The sequence below is a fragment of the Calonectris borealis genome, chromosome 1 (genome assembly GCF_964195595.1).
Source record: "Calonectris borealis chromosome 1, bCalBor7.hap1.2, whole genome shotgun sequence".
In the NCBI taxonomy this organism is placed as follows: Eukaryota; Metazoa; Chordata; class Aves; order Procellariiformes; family Procellariidae; genus Calonectris; species Calonectris borealis.
Window position 1 is genome coordinate 53,874,329 of NC_134312.1, and position 26,976 is coordinate 53,901,304.

Sequence of the window (26,976 nt, forward strand, 5' to 3'; positions counted from 1 at the left end):
CAGCTTCTCTTGGCAGCCCAGCCAGAGGATGAGCCATCCCATGCCCTGCAGCCCTGGAGAAGCCTTCACGAGATGACAGCCTCTGCAATCCCTTCCCCGTCCTGGGGGACTGTGCAGTGGACTCTGCCTGCCTGCCAAAACACACGACGTGCTCTTGCCTGACCTGGACCAACCTTGAACGTGAATCCCCCGAGTGACAACAGGGACTGCATGAACACAAATGGCTACATGAGGTTTCAGCTCACAGCTCCGCAGCTAACACCAGTGGCAACTGCAGATGCAGCCCTCCCTCTTGTCCCGTACAGCAAAGAGGGCCCTCTTCTTGCATCAACATCTCTGATGCACTATGCCCAGTCCAGTGCAAGAGCAGTCCTAGGCCAGCACGCTGGGAATGAAGCAGAAGGCTACTGTGGTTCTGCTGTATGGCATTGAATAAAAAGCCCAAATAGCTCATTTCCTTCCTGAGGACCAGCTCTGTAAGAGCAAGACCGGGCAGAAGAGGAAGACGGGGATTGAAGGGAAGGATATTATTGACTCTTGCCTCTACCCATCACCAAAGACACTCTTATAGCTTCCAGCAGTGAGCACAGAGGAGGAGATGCAGGTAACCAGGGAACAAGTGGCTTAATAAAAACAAACATATATGACAAAAACAGGAAAATAAATACGCTCTCAGGATCAGTTCTACAGAGGAACCAGATGGCACTAAATATACCTCCTGCACTAAAAAAAGACCCACTGTTTCATGCAATCTGATAAGGTCCCACAGCTCTAATCTCTTCATACTTCCAATGCCTTAAAAGAAAAAAGAAAAAAATAAACCAGAAAAACAGCCATGTCTGGGGCAACAGTGCTTTTACCAAATAAAAAATTTACTCTGAGAGTGAACTGAGACTGAAAGCAGATATTTTCCAGGTGGCTCAAGACTATCAGGCAAATATTTCACATAGAAACATTGCCTTAAGCCCTGTCACCAAGATCCAGAGTGAGAGAGAGAGTGAGCAAGTGCAAGAAAAACCCGATTTCTTTATTGACTAATGTCAAGGTCATGCAAGGGTGACAGTGCCACGAAGCTCAGCAGATGCCTGCCCATGACCCCAAGCAGGGCTGGTAACTGTCCCAGCACAGAAATGTCAACAATGCTTTATATGAACAAAACTGTCCTTGTGGACTGACATGGCTCCATGTCATACATCAATTGACTTTACTGTTATTGCTTGCAACGTCCATTTCAATGTGGCTGAAAGCAGGGTTGTCAGTTCCTTCAGATGCCGTGGTAAACTGTTTCAACACTTCCTCCGGCTAAAAAACAAAAGACAAAGCCATGCTGTGAAGTGGAAGAAACAGTATTCCTCTCTTTGACCTGCATGCAAGCAGAGTCAGGCCTGACACACAGGATGTCTTGCAGGAAAACCCATGTTGGTTCCTGACAGAGCATAAATAGTTATTCATTGCAGTAGCTGGTATTTTTCTAGGGCCATGGAAATTTTCTTATTGTATAAGTTACTAGTTGTGTAAAATGTTCTTGTCACATAAAATGTTCTTGTCCTGCAAAGTGTCTAAAGTATTTTTGGGCGTGCAAAGTTCTAATTGCTGTTTTCATGTCTAGCGATCTGTCACCACCAGTTCCCTGACCTATTGACTCCCAAGAGCAGATTAACAAGTATCATTGCTTTGATGTTCCACCTCTGTTAAACATAATGAGATGTTGAGCTCTTCACATGCAGGAAGTTGCTCAGTTCCCCCTGATTTTTTTTCTCAACAACTTCCTGCATTTTTTGTGATGCCAACCACCTGTTATCCAGCTCCCAGCTGTATAACCAGGCAGACACTTGTTTCTGACTCTGGGCAGAAAATGGTATGGCTGTAGACATTAGCTTCCCACCATGTGGGTGGGTTTGGTTTGGTTTTTTTTTCAAAAGACTTCAGGGATTAAATTCCCAGATAATGGAAACAGATGTTGGCCCATTAAAGACAGTGAATGACAATAGCTGGTCTCCAGTCCTGACATGGGCAAATAGCATTACAATAGTACTGTAAAAAGCCCTTTGCCTCCCTGGTGTTCATATCCAGAAGCTGAAATACATGAGATCATACTAAAATGAGTTGTCATCATGGGGGAAAAACGTTTTGCAAACTGGACCATCTCAAAGATATGATCATTGCCTGTACTGCAGCACTCGAAAGCACTGAACAAAGCTGAGCTTGAATGTTCAGCATCCTGATGATACTGATTGAAAAGAGATCTACAGTTTATTTAAAAAAAAAGAAGCCAAACAGTTTTCCCCTACATTCTCCCTTCCAAGGAGTGTTATTACCCAATAATGTCTCCCCTTTTCTTATATCTTAGGGAGGGAGCTAGGAAACAGATACACTGACTAGAAATGTTTTCTCTCAAACAGTAGCCAAAGTTGCAAAAAAATCCAGACTTTAGAGAACACACGTTTACAAACAAAGGAAGCTTTGCTGAGTCCAAAGCGTGCCTTGGGCCAGCTTCCAAGAGGCTAGTGAGGGAGTATTTTGGCAGAAACCCGGAGAACAACTGTCCCTTGTTCTGTTGTTCACTGAAGTCAAGCTGTGGCCAAACATAGCTTCCCTGCCTATGCCAGCTGCTTTACTCCTACCCGCCTTGTGCTCTGCTATTGCCTTAAAGCAGACAGTCATACCAGGCAGCATCAGGTGCTATTCATCCTGGTAGGAAAAAATAAGCCAGGGACTGTTTGCCTTTGTCCCCAGGAGGAAAGATTGATTTAAATCAGAGATGCATAATTACACTTACTTTCTCAGATTCAGACCGTGAGAAGTTGGACAGGAAATCTTCCTTGGTCAGCAGGAATTTACGATCTGCCTTCTGCTTTAGTCCTCCTGCAAAACAGGCAGGTTTCAATCAGCCAGGTTTCCACACGCAAATGATATGTCAGAGCCCAGCTATGGGCACCAGGCCAGGTGAGCAGGACAGAGTCATGCAGCAAAAGCCATCACGCAATCACAGGCCTTGGGGATCATCTCTTTACAGCGATGTATATCCTGTACCTCTCAAAATATAAAATGATCCTCAAGGTCTACTTGAAATGCCTTAACCATCTCCCAGAGTTTCCTAGATCCTCCTCAGATTTCTTATTGTATAAAAAACACAGAGACAATAATCAGGAAATGATGAATCCCATACAATGATATCTGGGACCACGCTGCTAGTCCGGGAGCTGTGGTACCAAGTGTGGCCCCGGAGCCTGAGCCCCAGTCCTCAGCTCCCTGTCAGCAAGACTCTCATCTCCAGAGTCGCCAGCAATTTTTATAGCGAGTTATTTAAAGGCAGCCCCAAGATCGGGGGATGAGGGTTAATGGGATGTTTGGGCATTTTTAAGGCATGAAGATTAACTATTCTTGTGTGGGAACGTGTGTGGGAAAGAAAGGAGATGCAGGTGCTGGGAATTAGCTCTGATTGCCACCTGAGGCTTAAATGGGATCTTGCTCTGCAAAAAGCAGGGTGATGTTGTGGTTGGATCAGTTCTTTGGGGGTGTCTGTTTCTTGGGCTGAGGATTTCTCATCTGGATTTATTGAGTTGCTCAGTTTTCATGCTTTGTTTTATGGCCTGCGGATGACCTGATCACAACCTGGTAAGAGGCAAAATTTGTCTACAAGCATCACTATAGCAATAGGAAGAGCTTGTGATGGGAAGAAAGGGGGGAGCAAATCCTCTAGAAACTCACAAGGAAAAGAAAATGGTAGAAGTGTAACTTGTGCTTATTAGTTGCAGGGCACAGGGAAGCTAATGGAAGTGAGTTTATCTGCTGGGTTTGGAGTTTCATAGTCCTGAAGTAGGTCAGACTAATAGGTCTGAAATCTAACAGCCTCAAAGATGAGGGCTGTCATAGGAATCTGGCTGGGCATACTGGGGAAAGCTGTGAGAGCAGCTGCTTTTGTGCTATTTCTGCCATGCATGAGGTGGATGACAGGCACACTTTGTGTCTCACCTAGATGCAAAAGTAGTGAGGCCATGGGCTGGAACTGAAGTCCCCGCTCTTACCTGTGGGGTGCTGCTTTTTGCCCCTTGCACAAATAGTACAGGGAAACTGAGAAAGAAGCTAACGTAGCCATGCGCAGGGTCTGCAGCTCTTAGGTATGTGCTTGGGGAATATGGTGAACAGCATGCACTGTACAGGTGCAGACAATAACCCTTGAGCACTCTGAACTCACTCAAAGTAAAATTGCTTTTGTCCTCTAGAAGCATGGGTGTACCTCCTTGCTTGGAGTTGTTGCCATGTTCAGGGACAACCCTTAAACCTCCAGCCCCTGCTGGCATCTAATAAAACAAGAAAGACAGATGACTTTTATCTTTTTTGCCCCTCAAGTTAAAAAAACTGCTGAAACTTCTTTCTCCTTAGAAATTTGAAGTAACCTTTGCTGTGAGCAGAGACCAGGAGTAGGATGCAGAAGGGCTGAGGGGAGGAAATGAGAGTTAGGACGGTAACCTTTATACAGCATTTGCAATAGGGTCCCCGGCACTTCCTGTAGCAATGAGAGCTCTCTGTTTGGCCATCTTAGTTCCAAAGAGATCTAAGACACATTAAATCACAGTTCTGGAACTAGTACCTGTCAGGAGGCTGATAATTATTCCCACAACTACTGCGGTAAGTGTCCCAAGTGTGCTGAAGTAGAGATAAGACAAGGAATACCAGTTGTCTGCCAGGGCAGGTCTGAAAAAGAGCAGAAAAATTGTTAATCCCTACTTTCCTATTCCAAGCAGCTTGAAAATTATTGTCTGTTTCCATACAGAGTATAAATACAGAGTTACTTCTGAACCAAGCGACCTGGTTGAACTACCTCCGTACAATAAAACGTGCACTGAAAATCTCTGAAATTTGCAGGACAGGTTCCTTCAATAGGGGAGGAGACTGGTCAGTACAGTGAGGCAATGCGTGGGACAGAGCAGGTAAAACAGGACAGTCCTGTCTCTGCTAGGAATCTACTGCAGAGCTGAGCACTCCAGATGAAGGAATAACTTCTTTAGAAGGGGGGGACATTATTTAAAGGAGGGGACACAAAAAGAAAGAAAAAAAAAAAAAAGGTAGGAAATCGGCCAAGTGCAGCTCTAAACAGTTGCCCTGTTGTTTCTGGCTGTTACAGCTTATTTTGTTCTCTCTGACAATGTGCTCTGTTGCAAGAGTTGCTTCCGCACAGCCAAGAGCAATGCTGGAGGCCTCCTGTGAGAGGTGTAGTACATGAAACTGGATGTTGGGCACCCATGAGTGTACCAGAGTATCTGTTGCTGATTGTACAATGCTCTAAGGTGTAAGGATTGGGAATCCCTACAAATGTGTTTGTTCAGCTTCTGTTCCTGTTGTTCCCTATATTGTCTTTCATAACTGTTACACTTAATTGTGATTGTCCAAAGTAAGACATACGGTAATGGAGAGGGGAGGAAAATCCCTTATATTTTGCCCATTATACAGATTATGCCCTCTTCTGAATTTCCTGTTGTAGGTGGAGCTGTTAAACTGGCAAATTGCCCTTTAACTGCCTACTACTTTAACTCATGTGACAGATCGTGGGAGTTAATCCAATAACTACAAATGTTACGCTTTCTTTAACAACATGGTTCCCAGTAAGGCGTATCCAATCCTTTAGACTCAAATATTGAACTGAAGCTTTTCAGATCAATAGGAAGATTCACTTTGACTTCTGCTCTGGGGTAACTCAGACAAACTTCACTCTGATAGGGGAAAAAAAAAATCAGAGAAAACTGCTTCATCTTAAACAGCCTGGTAGGTAAACCAGGGATGGATAGTTATAGTAACCCAAAAGCTAGACAGATGTTTGTGTTGCTTTAAAACAAATACATGCTTTGTTGATTACACATGATGAACTTGTATACCTCTCTGCAGCTGGTGTGTTGAGGACTGTTGTTAATGGACTTTCTGTTGACGTCAAATTTCCTGAGGATATATTACAGCCTGCAGTTGAGAGATATAGTGGCTTGGTCCTCTCTGGGAGTGGAGGATAAATCTGAGATCCAATTCCAACCCAAAGTGAAATAATAAAGCCACTGACGAGACCCACAAATGCACCCTGCAAAACAGAAAATTAAATGTGGATTTACATGAAAAGCAAAAGGATATTTGAAAAAAACAACACCTAGATGAGTAAGAAACAGTCAAGATAATGTAAACTGTAGGCTCCATAGCAAAAATGAAATATACAGTTAGGAAGAGTTGGGGAGTTTACTTCATTCCCCTTTTGGGAAATACAGTGTTTACTCACAGCTCCCGAGCATACCTCTTTTTATTTTGCCACTATGCCTTTACAGTCGAAGGATAGCTTTGGGCTGCATGCTATATGGGAAAATACTGTTTTATTTGAGGTCCTCCTTGAACAAATACAGAAGCAATTTTTCCTTTTTCTCATGTGATCTGTTTTTGCAAAACTCCCTTCTACTTCAGGGTGGGGTTTTTTTTTTTGGCTGACAGCTAGTGTTTGTTTGGTTTTTGGGTTTGTTTTTTTTTTTTAGTATATACATAAAAATTTGCAACTGTAAAGAGGTAAAGGTTAGTGATTAGTGAACCTTACTAAATCTCAATCCTGTCAGACTATATGGACCACATTCCCAAAGTTCGTCAAATCCATTTTTTGATGGAACAGCGTTTTCCTCTAGAAATGCTAATTTCACGATACTGAAGCACTCTGAGAACACCCCAATTCAGTCTGCAAGTGCTTGGACCCCATTTTCCCAGCCTGAGCCCCTTTTGCTCAGACAGGCCAGCATCCTCTGAGTCTACTGGTTTCAGCTACATTTCAAGACACATTGTTCCCTGCTTCTAAAACTGTGTTTTCCAGAAATCCTTGCCAAAGTTTCATTTTTATTCAGATTTTTTTTTCCCCTCTGGTCATGTAAATTTCTTAATGGGGTGGAAATGCAAGTTCCTGTACAGCCCTGTTCATCGCTTCCTTGGGATAAGGAGGAAAGGGAGCAAGGGGAAATGTCCTCATGGAAAGTATCGAAGACATCTCCTTTGCTGCCCAACACAAAATTACTAGGGGAAGAGGGGGAAGGAGATGCCCAAAATTGTCAATGAATTTTGGACGAACAGAGCTTTAAATTTCTACTTACAATTCCATTTGCAAAGGAGAAGAGGATTCCCAAGGAAAACAGTCCTAAAAGGGGGCCACCGATCATGCCAAAAATGCTGAGTGCTGCCTGAGGAAGGAAGAGAGTCTGCTATCAGGTGCTGTGCAAGAAAGTTAAAGCCTCCAACGTGGCAAGAAGGGAAGATGTTGGGAAGGAAATTATGAGTTTTTTAACTGGTGTGTACTCAGGTGGCAGGAGTTGGTATAGTTACATGGGTGCTTAGGGCAGAGGCTGAGCCATGGGCTGTTTGAGGCCAGTACACAACAAAGAATAAAAACTAATGTCATAATGGTATCCAGCAATTATTTTCTTACATAATTCATTCTGGGCCATTCAACATGGGCATGAAAAAGCAGTCTGACACTTACCTGCAATAAGGCTCCCATGACAGATGCCAGTGCAGCCATAGCGATGCAGACTCCGCCATAAAACAGGCCTGTGTGGGAAAGGCAGAATGATGCATAAATCTGCCTAAGTTTGAAAATCACTAATGGAAATGTTTCTGTCTAGCCCAGCATGGTCCCTGACATCTCCAAAACAAACCTTCTAGCATCTGGGTTTTTCCTAGTAGAGCCTGAATTGGCCAAAAGGTCAGGCCTGTTTACATTAAGAGAACATCATACAAACTTGACAAAATCCTCTTCCTGTATATTATTAAAGGTTAGTTAATAAATGGCAGCTATCTGGATTCGTGGCAATACCACATGTATTGTTGGTATTTCTCAGCTAATCTCCTGTGTCATAGTCCTTACTATAAGGGAATGATTTTTGCTTCTCACTCTAAAGACTTTCGTGCAAGAAAGTAAATGCTGGCAGATTACTGGGAGCTGGCGCCATGACAAAGAACATCCCGGGATACCAGGACGTAGTGTCTCTTCCCAGGAGCCATGACACGGGCTTATTTGTTTTTTCCACCTCCACCCCTGTTGAGTTTCACTGCACAAGCAATAGGTTAATCCCACTGCTTAATGTGATATGTCAGGCAGCTCATGATAAGACCAACAACAATTTTGGCATAAACATTGTTTGCAATAATGTTTAAGAAAAGGCTCTCAGGTGAAAATATTTAATACTTATCACCTGCCACCAGTTTGCTGTGCTCACTGGTATGGGCTGTGACACCATCTTGGGACTGTGGTTTTTCCACGGTTACCACAAACACTGTCTTGGGCTACACCTGCAGCTGGTCACAGACAGTACAACAGCAGAGACAGCAATTGCACTTCAGAGATTTAAAGCATCTGCTCAGCCTAGTTCTGACCCTCTCTTTGAGCTATGTTAAACAGAGGAGCTAAACAGACTGAGGGTCTGAGGGTATATCAGAGAAGACGTGAGGTTTCTCGTTCTCTTGAATGTTATTGGGACACAATGCTATTGCTCACGTATCGCTCAGTTCAAAAGGTTTGTAACAAAATTGTTTCCTACACGTCTCATTTTTGCCAGATGAAAGAAAAATAAGCTGTTTCAGTCTGAGACATTTGGCTTTGTAGTATTGCGAATCACTATTGAATACAGATGCAGTGCATCTTTCCTGCTTAGACATGAAAGATGTGGGCTGCTTTTTTTTCTTATGCTCACTTGAAATAGCTTGTCCCCCATTCTGTGTAAAACCTACGCAGCTGATCTCGTCTCCCCCAAGTATTGCACCAACGTAGTCCTATTGGTGTGAATGCACTTACTCCTCATTTACGCTGCCATAAGTGAGATCTGAATCAAGCCCTCACTTGGTAAGCAAAAGTGGAAAAGATATTTTCCAGACATACTCATCCCCATGGAAATCCATGACAACTTCTTTTCAGAGAGGGATCTGAAGTTTGGCTTAATGAGGTCTTCGACAGTCACGGCAGCCAGAGCATTGATGCTGGAGGACACTGTACTACAGAAAGCAAGATTTTTACAATTTTTTTGTCTTAGAAGCTGAAATCACAGATAACAGATGGGTTACTGGCAGAGAAAAACTGTCACTGTCTAGAACAGTGTCAGAAAACTAATGTAACTGCTGTATTGGTTGAAATAACTTATCATTCCAGGTGATGCAGTTAATAGCTTACAAACATTGTTTAAAATAATTGCTCTTAGTGAAGATAAGGCAAATCTTGATGAAAAGATGGGCCTGGAGAAGCCAATGAAAATACCTATTACATGTGGCTAAGCTGTAAACATTACTGGTATATGTAATACCTTCACAAATGATCTACACAGTATTATATCTGGGTAGGTAAAATTTCTACATGCAGGTCACTGATTACTTTGAATGCACTCTCAGGGAAGGATTCAGATAATCTAGTTATACTCATCTAAAAATTAGGCATCTAGTCCAAACTGAACTACCCCAGACTCCCTATGGGGTCAGAGAAACCAGCACTCCTAAGGCACAAAGCCAGTCAGCTGTTCTTGTGTCTACATGTACCTTGCTCTCGCAAGCCACCAGCTTTTCCTCAGCACGTGAAAAACAAATATCCTGGCTGTTCCCTCTATTTATGTAGCTACAAGTACTCAGGACAAAAAAATTATTCTGGTGTCACATTCTTAAGTTTCCTTATTTTTATCTGCTTACTATTGTTCACAGCCTTCCTCGAGAGAGGCGATGTTTCCTAAAAGATATCCCTTCGGAAAGCTGAACAAAACGCTCCCCACTATGGAATAAAAGGGGATTGATTTGTCTCCTTCAGTAAAAATATATAGTGATTGTTGTTTTCATGGGGTTCATTCAAAGACAACTGGCAGTCCAGAAAGTCTTTTGTAAACAAGACTCTAAAGATCAGGGATGATGAAAGAGAGATGGCTTTAAAGTTATGCAGGTTTGAAACTGGAAAATTAAAGATAAGCAGTAGGAAATTCCCCCAAACTGTAGCTATTTTGTGTAACGACCCATTTATAATACTTAAAAATTCCTATGGCAGAGCGACTTTAAAAGCACAGAGAAGAGGATTTGTTAGTGCCGTACATCACGTGTGGCTAGCTGTTTCCTCACACCATTAGTAGGGAACTTGAAACAGCTTTGAGTCTTAGGACCTCAGATCGCCACTGTTGGAATGATTTTTGCTTCTCACTCTGCTGCATCATCAAAGAGCTTATAGTGCTTTTTTTAAAGAACAAAAATTAGCTAGGCAAAGAAATGAAAGGCAAAGGTTTTAGTATAAATGCAACATTAGCTCTAACAAAAAAAGAAAAAGACACTAGGTTTCTAATTATTAAATTACCTTAATGTTCCACTGTAGGCACTAGCCACAAAAAGCCCCGGCAGTCCTGGAAACTCATGGAGAATATCCATAACTAGGTATGGCATTAGCTGAAAAATTCAGAGTGTAAAAAACATTACTGTCTTGCTCTAATTTTTCTTTTTTTCACTGTATTGTTTTTGTTCTAGCCTTCTCACTGGCAGTCTGCCCAGCTGTTCTAATTTTGAATGTCCCATCTTGCACTATTTATTGGTTTTCTACAGAGAAAACCAATCCTAAAACATCCACTCGAGATACAGCAAAGTCTGTTTAGACCACCCAACTGAGGTGAGCCTATAGCTATGCTGTCAGACTTGCTTTCCAGTGATGATGGTATAGGAAACTGGCGCTGGTCAGCAGACAGCCTGTATTGTACATCACTCTGTTGGGCTTGGGTGCCACAGTAGATGCTTACATCTGCTGTTGACTCCACAAAAAGGTTTTTAGATGCAGTTCAATAACCGCAGGGTACCTGAGAACAATTTCTGTATGGAAACCGTGTGCCGTTTGTTGACCTTTGCAAGATCTGAGTGCTGGAAAGAGATACAGATTTCAAGATTTTCTTCCTGTGAACCATAGTTTTTCCATGGACAAGTTGGTCTTTTTAGTATCTTGCTTCCAGGTTCCACCTGGCAGGAATAACATGGCTTTCCATATCTCATCTTATTCTACCCTTAAAGACCAGGTGGTCCTTCCTCAGGTACCCTGTTGTCTGTGCTCTTCTCCTGGTTTTCCAGCTATTGTCCGTGGGGAGTTATCCAGAGCCTACAATTATCCCAGGCATAAACATACAAAAAAAAAAGACTTGTATGATTTCCTTGGGCCCTGACTCCGGTCAGTCTATGGGCTCCCAGAGCTCTTGTTCCTCGGGTAAATCTCCTGCTCCGGGCCTGTTTAGGGAGAGGCTGCCCATCGGTTACAAGGTGGCTTCTCTGCAGCATGGTATGATGCGGTTTGATTACCCAGCTCTCCTCCAAAGGAGGGAAGGATTCACCATTGCTAGCAAAGAATTGCCTGCTGGCAGCCTTCTTCCAGGCATATGCTTCGGGCATGATTATGTTTCGAGTCTGAAAAGGCTTTCACCTCCCTCGGCACAGAGTGGTTTAGGTTGGGTGATAAAAAGTGGCTCGCAAGGGCCTGCAGCCTCTCACACAGCACCGCTCGTGTCAGCTGTCCCCAGCAGCAGCCTCCTCCCCTCGCTTCTCTCTGAAGCAGTTTCACGCAATGCTGGCACTCCCAGGCCCATTTCGGGTGAAAAACCCAAATACCTGCAGAAGTGGGGGGACTGAGCACTCTCCACGTCGCTGCCCTCCCTGCCGCCCTCCGTACCTGGCGCTGAGAGGCCTGCAGCTCCGGGACAGCTGGGGGACGCGGGGACTGAACAGTGCCGAGGACAGGCCTGCTGCTTTCTGCAGTGTATTCCCTCCCGCCATGGTCTCAGCTTAATCCCTCGGTGTTACAGACGGGACTCGGGCACGTCATTATTCCCAACCCCCTGGCTCTTGAACCCCCCGGTCTGGTTATTATGGCTGCAGAGGAGGGATGCCCCCTCACCACCTTCCCCTGAAACATGGGGCCCTACCTGGTCGAATGCCGACACCTTCTTTGCTGACCACGGGTCGCAGTCCTTGTAGATGGAGTAGAGGGCCAGGCCGCACAGCGCTGCGCAGGCCAGTATCATCCAGAGGCCCAGAAGGTTGATGTAGAGGGACCTGCACCAACACGCACAGAAACACCATGTCAGAGCTCTACGTCCCGCAAGACCCCGCCGGGGCCAAGGGAGCAAACGCCAGCACCGAGGAGACCTCCTGGTCGGTGGCTGTCCGCCAGAAAGGGAGTCACGACACGGCTCCCAGTGTTTCACCTGGTGCGAGATCACGTTTTTAAATATACAAATTACACTTCTGGTTTTGGTGGTACGGTCTGAGTGCCCGTCCCTGACAAAGTCTGCTCGGGAGACGATGGGAGGGATACGGCACTCCCCATGTTTCATCATGTGCACGAGCTTTACATTGCAGGCAGCTGGTAAGAAGATGCTCTTCCCCCCTTGCCACACCCCTTGGTAAAGACAAATCCCAGACAGATTTGTAAGGCGGGGTGCCCCAGATCAAAGTGTGGGGTACTTTTAGTCAGCACCAGCGCTCCTTTGCCTCTGCAGCTGCAGTGCCGCGCTTACACAACGCTGGAGTTGCCCTTGTAAAGCAACAAATCCCGCACTTTCTCCCGGGACAGCCTCCGTGGGAGGCAGCAACGAGGCACTGGGACCTGGGACCTGGTCTGGAGTCACCTACAGCTGCTACTTCCAGAGAGCAGGGGGTTGCCACCGACCCCAGGGCTTCCTCTTTAGTAACTAAACAACTTGGAGCCTGGTATGGTCCAGTAGCCCCATGGCCTCCCCACGTCCCGACAGGAGCTTCAGCTAATGCTGAGCGCAGAAATGCGTTTTCATCAGACATTAATGCTATTTTTGCCACACACAACAGGCAGCCTCTATTGGCAGTGAAAAACAAAGTGTTCTCCTCACCCAGTGAGGGCTTTTCCTTTCCATCTAACTATCCAATCTTCTCAAATGTTTCTCAGTTCTTGATGACTCCTGGGTCACAAAGTTCTTCTCATCTAGGGTGGTCAGTTTGAGCAAACACACCCACCAGGAACTTGGCCATGAAAAACAGAGTTCCTTTCCAGCAGTTATCTGTGTACCATTTGCTGATAGTGATTTAACTGCCTGACAGATCACATACCATGGACCTCTGCCAACTGCTAAGACCTCCACTGGGAGGACCTTTGGTTTCTGTGCAAATATATCCATGCTTGCAATGCTTCAGGGTGCCTTTTAGTGCTTTCTGTTCAAAGAAGGTAACGGGCACCAGCCTTTGGACTGCTCTAGAGGACCATCAGGATGAATGAAGAAGTAAACCTAAATTTATAGGCCTTGTTAGGCATTGAAATGGACATTTTCAGAAAAGCATAATGTAGATTAACTAGCTGAACTATCAGTTTCATACCATAGAAGAATTATTGGCAAGCACAACATAAACTCTTAAAAAAGACCTATATAAATAAAAGCTGATTTACACATAGTAGGGGAAACTCTGCATTTATGCTTTGTATTTGCAGTTAGGGGTGGTCTAAACACAGAACCAGCAGCACTTTAAATTTCTCTCTAGACTAATTTAGTAAAAATGAAGTAGTCCTTTTCTTATAGATGTTTACATATTGGTTGGATGCCTTGCATCCATTTAGCTGAAGCTGTTCCTGCATTGGCATAATCTACCTTGATATAAACTGATTTGGCATAAAATTTAAGCAATGAGTTAAATCAATCCAAATCTTTTGAACAGATGTAATAACAGTATTAGCCTATAGCCCGTAGTAAAGATTAGAAAGTCAAGAGAAACACATAGAAGCAAAAGAAATTCTTTGCCTGAATCTGGCAATTCTTGTTTTTAAACTGTGTCAGTGTTTGACAGTGGAAAGCTGTTTTTTTTTCCTTCTGATTTACATCCCTGCTCATGGTAAACTCTATGACTAAGCACTGGAGTATAATAATTGTAGCCCTATTGGAGGGAGATGCTCCCATTAATTCTGGGGGAGTAACATGGGGTGGAGTTTGGGTGAAGTAAGCACTGTGACTGCACAGGGCTTATTTTCGGTTGTTTCAGGCTGGCTCTAAGATTTTAGCACTGAAACATGATGCCACATGACGACCTCGAAAGGAAAGTAGAGAAAAATGTGTTAGTAGCCCATATTTTTCTGAAAATGTAGCTCTCCTGCTCTGAGTGCCTGTTATTGTTCATATATCACCATTATGTTCAATTTGCCTAGTTATTGCTTGAGGATGACAGCATGTGCTCCCATCTACTGGTGTGTTTCTTGAATGGGGTGAAATCCTTTCCCAAAGCCTGACAAAATTCCTAGTCTTGTGCCGCTGTTAAAGGCCTTCCCAAAAACTGCAAGTTGGGATCTGTGAAAGAATTATTTTCTCAGCTCTGACTTATTATTGTGCTGTCTCTTATAAAGCCTTACAGTAAATGTCACAGGGGTACAAAACCCTATTACTTTGACCTGATGACATTTTACACTTCTATGTACACGTTAAAGGCCAGTAAGAGGTGCAGGCCATCAAAGTGACTTGCCAGATGTCTCTAATTACATTGGCAAATGAACTAGATAGTCACCACAGAATGGCAGTGTTTATAGTTGTGACAAGCTACAACCATTATACAAAATGATTTCTCCATGCAGGGGAAATTCCCCGCAAAAGCGAGGCACAAGTAAGATGCCATGGAGTCCAACTACCCATGCCAGCAGGAGAGGACTTCACTGATTAAGGCTGTGCCACCACTAATATGGTATGAGCTATAAAGCTGCTGCAACAGCTCAGAAAATCTGCCCAGAAGTTGCCATGGTGCCAGATTCTCCTTGGCCGCACTTTGCTTCTGGGATGCCCTGGAGGTGTCCCTCCTTACAAAGAGGGTAGGGAGGGTGCAAGCAAGGAGCACAGCCCTAAGTGGAGCAGGTGCTCAGGAAGAACAGTCTCACCGGCACACAAATCTGGCACAATATGTGCAGCTGTTTTCCTATATTCCATCACGCCAGGCAGCATTACAGATGTGGGATGCACCTCCTGCCCCTGCAGCGCTGAGACGCTGGAACCCAGCCATGCGCCAGAGATTGTGGAGAAGCCATGTGGTATATTGGAGATGTGGCACTGTATGCTGGAGGTGTGGCTGATGATGAGCATCAGTTCATTCCTGTCTGCAGCATAAATGACTGAAAAGTAGATTTTTCATTATTGCCATAACCAAAATATTTCAGCTCTAAACCATGCATGCTTTTGTGGCTATTCTGCAGACTTTATGAAGTAAAACTCCTTCTCTGTATGTCACTGTATTATAGAATTTATAGGGACTATAGTTATGATGTGCATTTATATATTTCTCCTATAAATAGACTTTATGAGCTCACTAATAATTCTTAAATCCTGAGTAATGAACTACTGGAATGATACTAAAGATAAAGGTAAGATAATAGTTAGTAAATATACTCCGTTCTAGAGTAAAGGCTGATCAGAACTGTTTGAACTCAAGGAAAACAGAACTCTCTGCCAGTTTCTATAGTGAATTCCTGAAAAAAAAATCATTATTGTTACGAAAACAAAATATATGATTCCTCAGCAATTTTATCACTGAATAAAACATTTCTGCATTTTCTCATGCATATACTCATTGGGATGGAAAAATCTTTTAGTCTTTACTTATGCAAAATTCTCACACAATGATTTACGTTTAGCAGAATAGCAATTCAAGATGCTGTCTTGATATGGCTTCAGCATAAGTACTATATTATTTGGTCTTCACGTTGCATATAAACTTAATGCAGCTATTTGTATGTAAGAATAGAGGCACAGTGAAATATTCTGGCATAAAGTTCAATGTTACAGCAATTACATGTAATTCAAATACTAGTATTTATTGTGCCGATTTGTCTTCTACCTGGTCCACAAAACAGAAAGCCAAAGTTGTTACCCTTTACAAATGGGCTTTATATAGACAAAAAACATTCCTTTTAAAAAAGTCTCCCTTATAAAGAACAGTCAGTGCTAAATTCAGACTTTAAGAGTTATTGTAGGCAGACTTACATTTTTGCATGGAACCTGTTTTTGCATGCAATGTATCTCTGTACTTGAGACTGGTTGACCCCATATATGCCAGTCCATGTGAAGGTCCCACCTATAACAATCGTCCAGAAGGTGTGTCTTTGCAAAGGATTGGGATTAAAGCTACAATGAGAGGGAAAAGAGAAAACAAATTCAGAATATGAAAATCTTCTCATTATGAGAAGACCTTAATGGCTAGGAGAAAAAAATTCCTCATACTTGGTGTAATACAAACTCTCTTAATTTGGCCAGATTTTGAACATTCAGATATGTGAAATCTGAACTCACGGAAAGCAAATTTAATACTCAGAGGTGAAATCTTGATCTAGTGAAACATTCTGATCTGTCCAAAGGTGAAGTTTAACTAATTTATTTGCCTATAAACTACAATCTTATGTAAAGCTGTATGATGCCTGTGATTGTTGTGATGAAATGATGTTCCAGTAAAAAGTCTAATATGCCTGCTTATCTAGAAAGACATCAGTCTGACACCAATATAAAGGTGTGTTTGCACGCCCAGCCTTTGTGGACAGAGCCTCTGCAAAACATTTTGCTGGTTTAGCTCTAAGTGAATAACAGATTTTGAATGGCCATAAATAGGTATTTTTTTTAAATCACACCTTAATATAGCAATAAGTTATGCTTATCTTCATGAACAATGTAATATTATTTCACCTATTACATGCCTTTATTCCTTTTCTTTCCCCATCTGTGAACTCTGTGACTGGGGGAAGAAGCAATGCAGTACAACCACTGCAAATCAGCCAAACAGATTGAAAAAATGACTGTTCGCGAGAAGAAAAAAAAATACCCTCAGATGAATTACTTACTGAAGAACCTGGTGAAGAATTTTACAGAACAACCTGATGAGTACTGTGAACTGACAGACAAAAGGACAAAAGGTAATACTTGTCACACTAAACTTTCACTAATAGCACTGGGTGAAGTTTCTCATCAAAAGTAGAATAACTTTTTTTTTAACTTAAAAAATGGTTTTTGGTTCAACACTGTCAGAATGAATGCAAAATGGTATTTGTAGGCTATGATTAGTTACAATAAAGGAGAGTAAAATACTATTAAAACTACTTTTAATTTTTCTTTCAGGGAAAAGAAAAACATTTTCCGTTTTCAGACTAGACAAAAACTATTATTTTCCCAGTTGTTTTGGTTCAGCAGCTGAAATGTCAAATCAGCTGTTTGCAAATTATAAGTATAAATATGATTGCCCTCTCCTATTCACCATTCACTTTCAATGGAATCCAAAATGTATCCTTAAAACACCTACTTGACAAAGTAAAAAGGTTTTGCTCTTTACAGGATTTTGCATAGTGTAAAACCTAAAAAATATCCCTCAAACTAGGTAAGCTTGTTTAAAAATATATAAAAATTGGGTCACATCAACTCCCCTCCTCCTCCTTCAGTAGCAATTTAATTTCACAGTTAGTCACATGGGCTCTATTTGTAGGAATAAAGAGGCACATCATCTGCAAGTACAAACTCACTCCCAGAAGTTTAATCTTCCTCCATAGTAGGAATCATTTATAATGCGTCCAATTCCCTCCTGAACCACCACAGCTCGTATAATCACAGACGAAAATCCAGCGACCATGATTCCAACCTGGAAAACGTCTGTCCACACCACTGCCTTCAGACCACCCTGTATGAGGAACAGCACATATCAGGTACAACAGGGCAGCAGCACTCTTGCTTTGCACTCACATTCAACTAAAAGAAATGTTACTATCCATATTATGCATAATAGATGAATTTCATCTTCTTCTTCAATAGAAATAATTCTGTACTGGAGTGTTTAGGAATTGTATCCTGGAACCTATTCAGGACATCCTGGCCCTTTTTTGAAGTGCACTAGAATTTACTTTGGCCACACACATAGTTTAATCTAGTATTTCCTTTATCACATAACCTGATTCAGAAGTTTGTATCAAAAGATAAATTGGCGGACAGTGCTCATCTTACATATATACAGTACCACTAACTCCAGAAGGCATACCATTCATGTGAATAAAAATAAACATGATTTAATTCAACATATACAAATAAATTTGTCACTGAGGTTCCATTTAATAATATCTAGACACTTGGTCAATTAACACTAATCTAAAAACCAATCTGTTCATGTGGCACTTGCTATTTTCAGTGGCTCTATTCAATAACAGACAGGACTATTATAGTTGCAGTAGGCAGGTGCTTGACAAATTACTCAGCTAAACCCTACTAGATTAGAAGAAAAATCACACGAGGATTTTTAGGAAGGGAAATCTATCTTTTTGCTGTTCTTTCAGCAACAACAGAAGTTTGAATGTATCAAAACAGAAAAGGTTTGAGTCACATCATTGCTACCTTTGCATCCAGAGAAGCCCCTGGGTGAATATGGCCCTGTGGCTACAGCTACACTGTGAAATGTACTCCCATGGGTGACCCAGTTATTAGGCTACTTTCCAATAAATTCCATATTTGATGTGAATGGTGAAAGCAACAGAGATTTTTCTCAGCCGAAGAGCCCACGTACCAGCGTGCAGTAGAACGTGCAGACCACGCCGGTCGTCACCACTGCACCCCACAAGTTGAAGCCAGTGACTGAAAAAGAGGGAAATGGCACCAGCGTGAATGAGGCATTGGGGACAAAAAAACTGAAGGTCGATTTTTCACCCCCAATCTGGTTGTTGAAGAAAACTAGAAATAAGTTAAATGCAAAAGTAGGAGGTAATAAAAAATGGCAATGAAAAGATTTGTGTGTCTAAAGCAGGGGATTCGCCCTAACCAGTTCTAAAAATGAAACAGTTGCTACAGACATTGGAAACTGCTAAAAAGTTAGATATATTTCAGGAACTAAGAAGCTATTTGTCTTTAATGTGAATGCTGCCAAACAACACATCCAATATGTTTGTAGGCCCTCGGGAAGGCTTCAAAATACATGTCTTTCCTTTGAAGTGCCTGGGTAGTTTCACAGAGTCCTTAGGCAGGGATTTAAGCAGGTAAACAGCATGGGGATGCTCCACGGAGGCAAGGTAGTTCAAGCATGGTCTGGAAGAACTGTGTTAAACTAAAAGCGTTTCTTTTATTCTTCTTTCTTTTAGGGAAACATGGCAGTGTGTCTACGCTAGGCAACGCGGTGCTGTGGCTGGCATACAAGCTGTCACTGCCCCAGCTTGGCACGCTCACATGCTGCCAGGCAGGGCACTGGGGGCTCCCCAACAGATAGCTCAGGCTAATTAGAAACACTGCAACAAAACTAATGAAAATCATTGCTTCTAGTTGGCAGACAGCTAGGTCATAGCTTGGTTTAACGTGTATTTGCAGGGCAAATAGAAACATCAAGGACATAAAACCCATGGGACTTATACACCGGAGGAAACCAGTACAGACAGTGTTGGTCTTTTTTCTTCCTTTTTGTTCAATGAACAAGCCAAAAAACCCAGCAAACAGAACAATTTTCATTCTAGCCAAAATGATTAATTTTTTATTTGCATTTTGTTATTGCCTTTTCTTGCCAAGTGGACAAATTAATTGTGTCAGATTAAAAGTTTCATTTGGCTCCACATAAAAGCTTTTTTCCCCTTTAAAAATAAATGTGGCTCATTTTCAAAGCAAAGAGTAATTTTGAAGTAGAAAATGGAAATATTTCGTTTTGTAAATATCACAACAAACACCTTAAGTTGAAGATCTCTTTGCTATTGATTTGGCTTTCCTGGCAAAATGATAGGCTGAGTTAAACAGCGGCAGGCAGCCCAAAACCATATTTACAGAACTTTTGCCTTGCTCTCCTTTTGAAGAAGAGCACTTAACCAGGGGAATTAAATGTGTGTTCAGTCTCCGCGTTGCCTTCAAAATTTACTTAAGTCTTGTAACTTGATATTGCATGAGGTAAATGAGAGCAGATTTTCCCCTCAAGCTTCTTCTATAATTCCTTACAGGTAACGATTAAGGGACTAGGATTACAAATGGGAGGCCTTCTACCAGAGTTCCTATCAGGATCAACAAAAATCTTAGAAGACTTCATAGTCAAGCCTTGAGCTGTATCTTTAGGTATGCATTACCCAAAAAAAGTATATCAATACTATATCATAGAATCATAAAATGGTTTGGGTTGGAAAGGGACCTTAAAGATCACTATATGCAAAAAAAATTGTAACAGTAGAAGAATAGTTGCAGTATACTCATCTTACCTTGATTTAGTGCTAGAGCTGGAGCATAAATGACAATACCAGTGTATAAAATCTAGAAGCGGAAAAAAGATATAAGATCAAAATAAATGTAAATTCCTGGAAAGGTGATAGCTTTCCGAGATGGTTTCTTTTCAAGCATTTATGCAGTCTATATTTCCTAAATTCATAACTGTTGAGAAATAATTCCAATTGTTAGAAGATGAATGTCTGAGACTAACCAGCACTGCACTCTCACAGCCTAGGGTTCTTAAAACAAATACGAGGGACTCTTGAATACCAAATCCCTCTTCAGCTTCTCCCGACTTTTATAATTAACTTATTTTATTGCTTTGAAACTGCAGTCATATGGTAGAAACAAGAGCAAAAGGAAGTTGATGAGGTTTACACACAGTTTGCCAAGGAATCTATTACAATTTATTTTCTCAGTCTTGGGATCAATATGCCTCTCAGGATGCAACTATAATGCAAAAAATACAGCATTAGTTAGTCATTATGGATAGCATTATAAGGAATTACACTCCTGTAAGATGAAGCCATGCATGATTATCAGCAGATTTGTATTTTCACCCAATACAGTAAAGATATAGACAAATCAAGGAGCTACTCCTTCCACTTTTGAGGGCACAACGAGATTCATACACTGATATCCTTTATAATTTCTTTGTGTATATTTTTAAATCCTGTTTGCTTTTTTGCCACTGTTATTACTGCCTTGTACCATCAGGACAAATTCAGCTGTGACATGGTTCAGGGGAATACCGCTTGCAATGTGCAGATGACTTCTGTGAAGGTCAGTGGTCTTGATTCAAAGGATCTAAATGACAGTCAGGTCCTGACCTGACTTGCATCAGCTTTCCATGACTGAACTCTTCTGACTCCCTAATTTACAGGGGGGGGGACTTGGGCGCAGAAAAGCAGCAGAATCAGCTGTCACCCAGCATTCAGCAAGCCTTTGCCCTTCCTGCGAGTGTGGAGTCCGCCCTAGGCACAGGTGGTAAACCAGAGCAGGATGGCTAACTGCTGGATTACTCACTGTGGCTTTTGAGCAGGTCAAATGCAGAGCTCTGCCACATGGCCAGAAGCTACACTGGGGAGACAGCCAAGAGGTAACTGGAGTGGTAATCCAGCTGTGGGAGGAAACGAGTATGGAGGGGCTGCTGCACCCAGCATGACCAAATTGCCCTGGCCCTTTGCTGTGCGCCTACTACAAGCACATGCCAGAAAGGACGGTGGGGCCACTGGGGAAATTGTTATTCCTACCCGTGTGCTACCCCCTGCATGCGTGTGCGCATGTTTGTTTCTCTCTGTGCCATGAATTCTCCTCTCTAGGTTTTCATATACAGGTTGTATGCAAAGAAAGTTGCCAGTCCTGACCAGTGCCTGACGAATGCCCCCTCAGCACTGGTTGCATCACTTCACAGCCAACAACTACTGACACTTGCCAAGCCCTGTCAATGCGTGACTTGCTGACCACGCAATGACTGTCAGTGTGGGCTGCTGAATCGTAGTATGGTTTGGGTGGGAAGGGACTTTTTAAAGATCATTTAGTCCAACCCCTTCCTGCTATGGGCAGGGACAACTTCCACTAGATCAGGTTGCTCAAAGGCCCATCCAACCTGACTTTGAACACTTCCAGGAATGGGGCATCCACAGCTTCTCTGGGCAACCTGGTCCAATGTCTCACCACCCTGATCATAAAAAAAAATTCTTTCTTATATCCAAACTAAAATCTACCCTCTTTCACTTTAAAATTATTGCCCCTTGTGCTGTCACTACAGGCCTTGGTAAAAAGTCTCTCTCCATCTTTCTTATAAGCCCCCTTCAATTATTGAAAGGCCTCAATAAGGTCTCCCCACAGTCGTCTTTTCTCCAGGCTGAACAACCCCAACTCTCTCAGCCTTTCTTCATGGGAGAGGTGTTCCAGCTTTCTGATCATTTTTGTGGCCCTCCTCTGGATCCACTCTAACAGGTCTATGTCCCTCTTGTACAGGGCACCCCAGAGCCGGATACAGTGCTCCAGGTGGGGTCCCAGAGTAGAAGGGGAAAATCACCTCCCTTGACCTGCTGGCCACACTTCTTTTTAGGCAGCCCAGGATACGATTGGCTTTTTGGGCTGCGAGTGCACATTGCCGGCTCATATCCAATTTTTCATCCATCAGTATTCCCAAGTCCTTCTCAGCAGGGCTGCTCTCCATCAGTCCATCCCCCAGTCTGTACTGATATTGGGGATGGCCCCAACCCAGGTGCAGGACCTTGTGCTTGGCCTTGTTGAACTTCATGAGGTTCACATGGGCCCACTCCTCAAGCCTGTCAATGTCCCTCTAGATGGCATCCCTTCCCTCGAGCATATCAACTGCACCACTCAGCTTGGTGTTATCCACAAACTTGCTGAGGGTTCACTCAATCCCACTATCTATGTCATTAATGAAGATATTAAATAGTATTGGTCCCAGTACAGACCCCCGAGGGACACCACTCGGTACTGGTCGTTGACAGCAACTCTTTGGATGCAACCATCCAGCCAATTCCTTATCCATCTAATAGTCCATCCATCAAATCCATCTGTCTCCAATCCTGCTCATTCAGGGAGTCAGCATGAGAAAGTGGCTTTCTCATATGCAGCAAACAAGTGCCAGAAGCTTTGAACCATCAGAAATTAAAATTTGTCACAAGTATGATCACATTTTTGTGTAAATTAAAACAGGACTGATGATACAATCTTTCTGCTTCTTCAGTGGTTTTTCAGGTTGTATTACTACATATCCTTCTTTTTTTTCTCCTTTTAAACACATGCCAATATTCACAGAACAGTTAAAATTACACCATTAAAATCTTCGGGGGGTTTCCTTTCCTCACTATTCTTTTCATTATTCAGGTTAAGTTGTTAGTGCTTGGCGCAGAAAGACACCTATAGATCTTTAGTTAATTTCCTTGGGCACATATTTAAGTTGTATAGAATTATTTTTCTGATCTTTGCAAGCAAAGATTATGCTTGGCTTGTTCCAACTTATGCAGCTGTGATGTCTTCGTATTTGCTGGTGAAAACAGTGTCCTATGGGCTTGTGTATCTATAAATGCTGGCTAAGCAGCAGTTTTCAAATAAGTAATTGACACTGCATTGACCACCATCTTACAGGTGCAAGTGTGACTGTCCTGTAACTCACGGCGTGTCTTAAAAATACAAAAAGGGCAAAAAGCAAGCATGTAACATGAAAAGCCTTCTGATTGGATATTCATTCTTGCTTTGAACTCCCCAAAAAGTCCACTTCAAAATTGTGAAAAGAACACATTTTTGTTTCTGGTGCGTTTGGCACATGCTCACTGTGCATTTAAAAGCTGTGGTCTCATACTGACTCACTGAATGGGCTGCATACAGCAAACTACACCAGCAATAACTGCAGGGACTGCTTTAGTTTAACATTCCCCAAGGCAGTGATTTGCTACTTCTCAGTTTGCAGACACCCAGGTTTTTTCCAGTGGTGGTGGTACAAATCTTTGTGCAGCAAATGACAGCTGCTGACAGCTTGTTTTGTCACCTTTCACAGACCCTTGAGAATTAGTCAGACTCCCAGAATCCATGGATCAGAGGATGAAAACTGCCGCTGTAGATAATTGAGGCATGTTTATATTTTGAAGCCCTTGTGGGTTTCTCGAGCAGGCAGGCAAACGACTGCTCTTAGCACTGCTACCCTGCAGTGAAGGGTCACTCGTGTCTCGGCATGGCGCTGACGCCAAGTGACTGCTCTGGGTACTCAACAGTGCACGCAGAGACCCAAAGGCCAGATAGCCCAGCATCCGCTCCCCACCTCATTGCTTTGGAGCAGAGCGCGCTTTGTTTCCCCTACTCCCAGCCACCCATGCACTGTGGTAACCTCACCAATCACTCAGAGGAAACATCCAGTTACACTAAGCTGAAGAATTAGCCTGGTGGCTATGAGAACCACAGAACAGCTTTGAGGTTTACTTGCCGTTTGTATAATGAAGAGGACCGTTCCACAGAGGCGCAGGTATTTATTAAATCGAAGCTCTAAATACTGCAAAAGAGAAGAAGAAACAAATGTTTATATCCAAACTAGGCACTAGTATTAGGACTAGAGTGAAGCGATGAGCAATACAGAAAGGGCATAGTGTTGTTTTTACATTTTCATGAATGGCCAAAACTCCTAGAGTCACCTTGATTGATATCTCTTTCAACTTGATTTGGTATTTCTTTACAGACCTCACCACTGGGTAACGACACACGAGCAAGTGAAGTAGACGTAAGCTAGTCAGTATACGATGGAGTGTGCCAAATAGAAACTGGTGCTACCCAGCTGCCTCAAGGAACTCAATAGACAAGGAGCTGCGCACCGTGACCTGGCAAAGACCAGCACGTATTACCACAGAATCATTGAATATCCTGAGTTGGAAGGGACCCACAAGGATCATCAAGTCCAACTCTTGACTCTTCACAGGGCAAACTAAAAGTTCACAATGACGTACCAGCAAACAACAGAACCCACTTGCGTTGTGAAATCAGAGAGAAAAAGAAAACATTACAGCTATTCCTAAGTCAATTCGGAAACTCTGGCATTATGTGTGTCCATCTGAATCGTTGCGAGAGAGGGCAGAAGGTTTTCAATGGTCAGCGGCTTCCTCCCATGGTAATCTCAGCTTCTGCACTGCCCAAAGCGGCTCATCATATTCTACCAGTAAGTGGAAATCTAGCCTTTTGCAAAAAAGGAACCCTTACTTTTCTATCTAGCCTGGGTCAGCACAACCTCTGCATGAGTTTGTCATGCTGTAGGGCAGATTTCTTCCCACCATCTCTCCTAACAATCTTCTAGGGTGTGTGGTTGCACAAAAGGGATCTCCTTTGCCTGCTAATCTGTTCAATCGACAAACGCTGAAGTATCTCAAAGTGCTCACTCGTGAACTGAGCATTTAAAATGTGATCTGTGAGCATGTCCACACAAGGAAGCAGTGCTGAACCCCTGGACAGACACAAAAAGTTATTTAATCTCTGAACTCTGTCCACAAATAGAAGATATATCTTTTATAGGTGCATCACTCTGATTTAACCCCAAGATTATCAGTGAGTTTCCAGTCATAATTATGAAGGCTATCATCATAACTGACAGTCCAAAGATTAGTAGTTTAAAACACACTGGAAGCCAACAGAGATTTCTGCTGATTAATTCTTATCTAAATCTACCAACAGAAACCTTGTTTTCAGCCTCCAGTGCTGCAACGCCCCTGTTCAGTGTAATAAAATGCAAAAGACCAAAATAGCGAGCCAAGGACTTTCACCTGCACCGGTGCCCCTTTCCCAATGTCCTCTGTGAAAAGAGCAATTTGCCTCCAATTCTGCAGCTAGGAACTATTTCCATGCAGGAAGGTAAACAGGTTGCACAGACCTTCTAAATCAGGAGAAAGTCCTGACCAGATGCTTCTTCAGCCTCAAACACTCAGACTCGACCTGTGATGTGTCCTACCACCCCAGATGTCTCTGCACTGCTAGCTGTATCTTTAACTTACACATTGAGCTGAAGACTAGCTCAGCCATATTTTGGTGCAAGTAAGAAAACTCTCGCAGAAACAGAGCGTTGCTGACCTCCCTGTGTAATCATGATGGAGAAGACATTCACTGGTGTGAACAGCCTCACGTGGAAAGGGTCTCTCCCTAAAACCTCTAGGAACAGCACAAACATATACTCTGCCAGAGGGGGACTTTTGTGGCAGCACCTGAGCTTAGAAACCTGTCTGGAGGGAGTGTGATTTGAGACCTCTGCTTCCTATGTTAGATGCTCTGGCGCTCTGCACTTGGTATATTAATTACACATCATTAATCACATGTCACCACCCAAGCTGCACGAGGATTAATCCACCCGCTGAACTGAGTATTTGGGGTGAAGAAACAGATCTGGCATGGTGCACAGCTCCTGAGCCAAGACAGCAGGGTCAAGCATCTCCTCTCTGTGGAGGCAGTGTGGGAAGACGTGGGGACAGAGCACGTTGCAGCCTGCCCTTGGGAGTGTGGAGGTATGGGGCAGCATAGAGTGCAGGGGGATTTGGAGGAAGAGACTGAGGGGAGACGTGTAGAAAGCAGGCGTGAGAGGCCCCCCAGCTCCCTGAAGTCTGTCAAAAGGCTCCTTCTACTCCACCTTACCTCGTAGGTGCTAGTAATGCCCAGCTTGTAGAAGACGGGCAGGAAGATCTCTGCACTGCACAGCACCACCAGGCTGTAGGCGATGGCGAAGATGCAGAACATGGCGCCGAAGCGGTAGACCTCGGCAGGGGTGCCCAGCACCGTGATAGCTGACATGAAGCTGGCGGTGAGGGAGATGGCAACGGGGAGGGCGCTCATTCTGCGGCCCCCCACGAGGAAGTCCTTGGGTGTCTTCTGCCCTCCTCCTGCGAAGGCGTAGTAAATCCCGATGGCGGCCGAGACCAGCAGCATGGCCGCAAAGACCAGATAGTCCCAGATGGTGAAGTGGTCCATGGTACCGGAGGGACTCGCCCTTGGAGCCAAGGATTTGCCCCAAAATCAGAGGGGCAGCTGCTGCCGCAGCAGGGCCGGCACGCGACGGCCGATGCAGGAGGAAGGGAATGGGGACGGGACCCGGCGGGGGTGTCGCGGTACCGTGCGCCCGTCGGGGCAGGTGAGGAGCGGTACCGTGCGCCGCCCGCCGGGGCAGGTGAGGAGCGGTACCGTGCACGCGCCGGGGCAGGTGAGGAGCGGTACCTGCACGCGCCGGGGCAGGTGCGGAGCGGTACCCTGCACGCGCCGGGGCAGGTGCGGT

General features: G+C 43.5%; 1 protein-coding gene across 1 annotated transcript; it reads right to left on the reverse strand.

Annotated features, from left to right (window-relative positions):
• Positions 1 to 26,684, reverse strand: SLC5A8 (solute carrier family 5 member 8). The gene is made up of 15 exons (XM_075157508.1): positions 26,343 to 26,684; positions 24,163 to 24,228; positions 20,195 to 20,246; positions 18,538 to 18,605; positions 17,510 to 17,664; positions 15,990 to 16,130; positions 11,931 to 12,060; positions 10,331 to 10,419; positions 8,891 to 9,003; positions 7,496 to 7,563; positions 7,110 to 7,196; positions 5,877 to 6,070; positions 4,595 to 4,698; positions 2,780 to 2,865; positions 1 to 1,302 (listed from the first exon to the last, which is right to left on the reverse strand). The coding sequence occupies exons 1-15, from the start codon at positions 26,673 to 26,675 to the stop codon at positions 1,195 to 1,197; spliced, it is 1,794 nt and encodes a 597-aa protein (XP_075013609.1). The 5' UTR covers positions 26,676 to 26,684; the 3' UTR covers positions 1 to 1,194.
• Between the last annotated feature and the right edge of the window lie 292 nt (positions 26,685 to 26,976).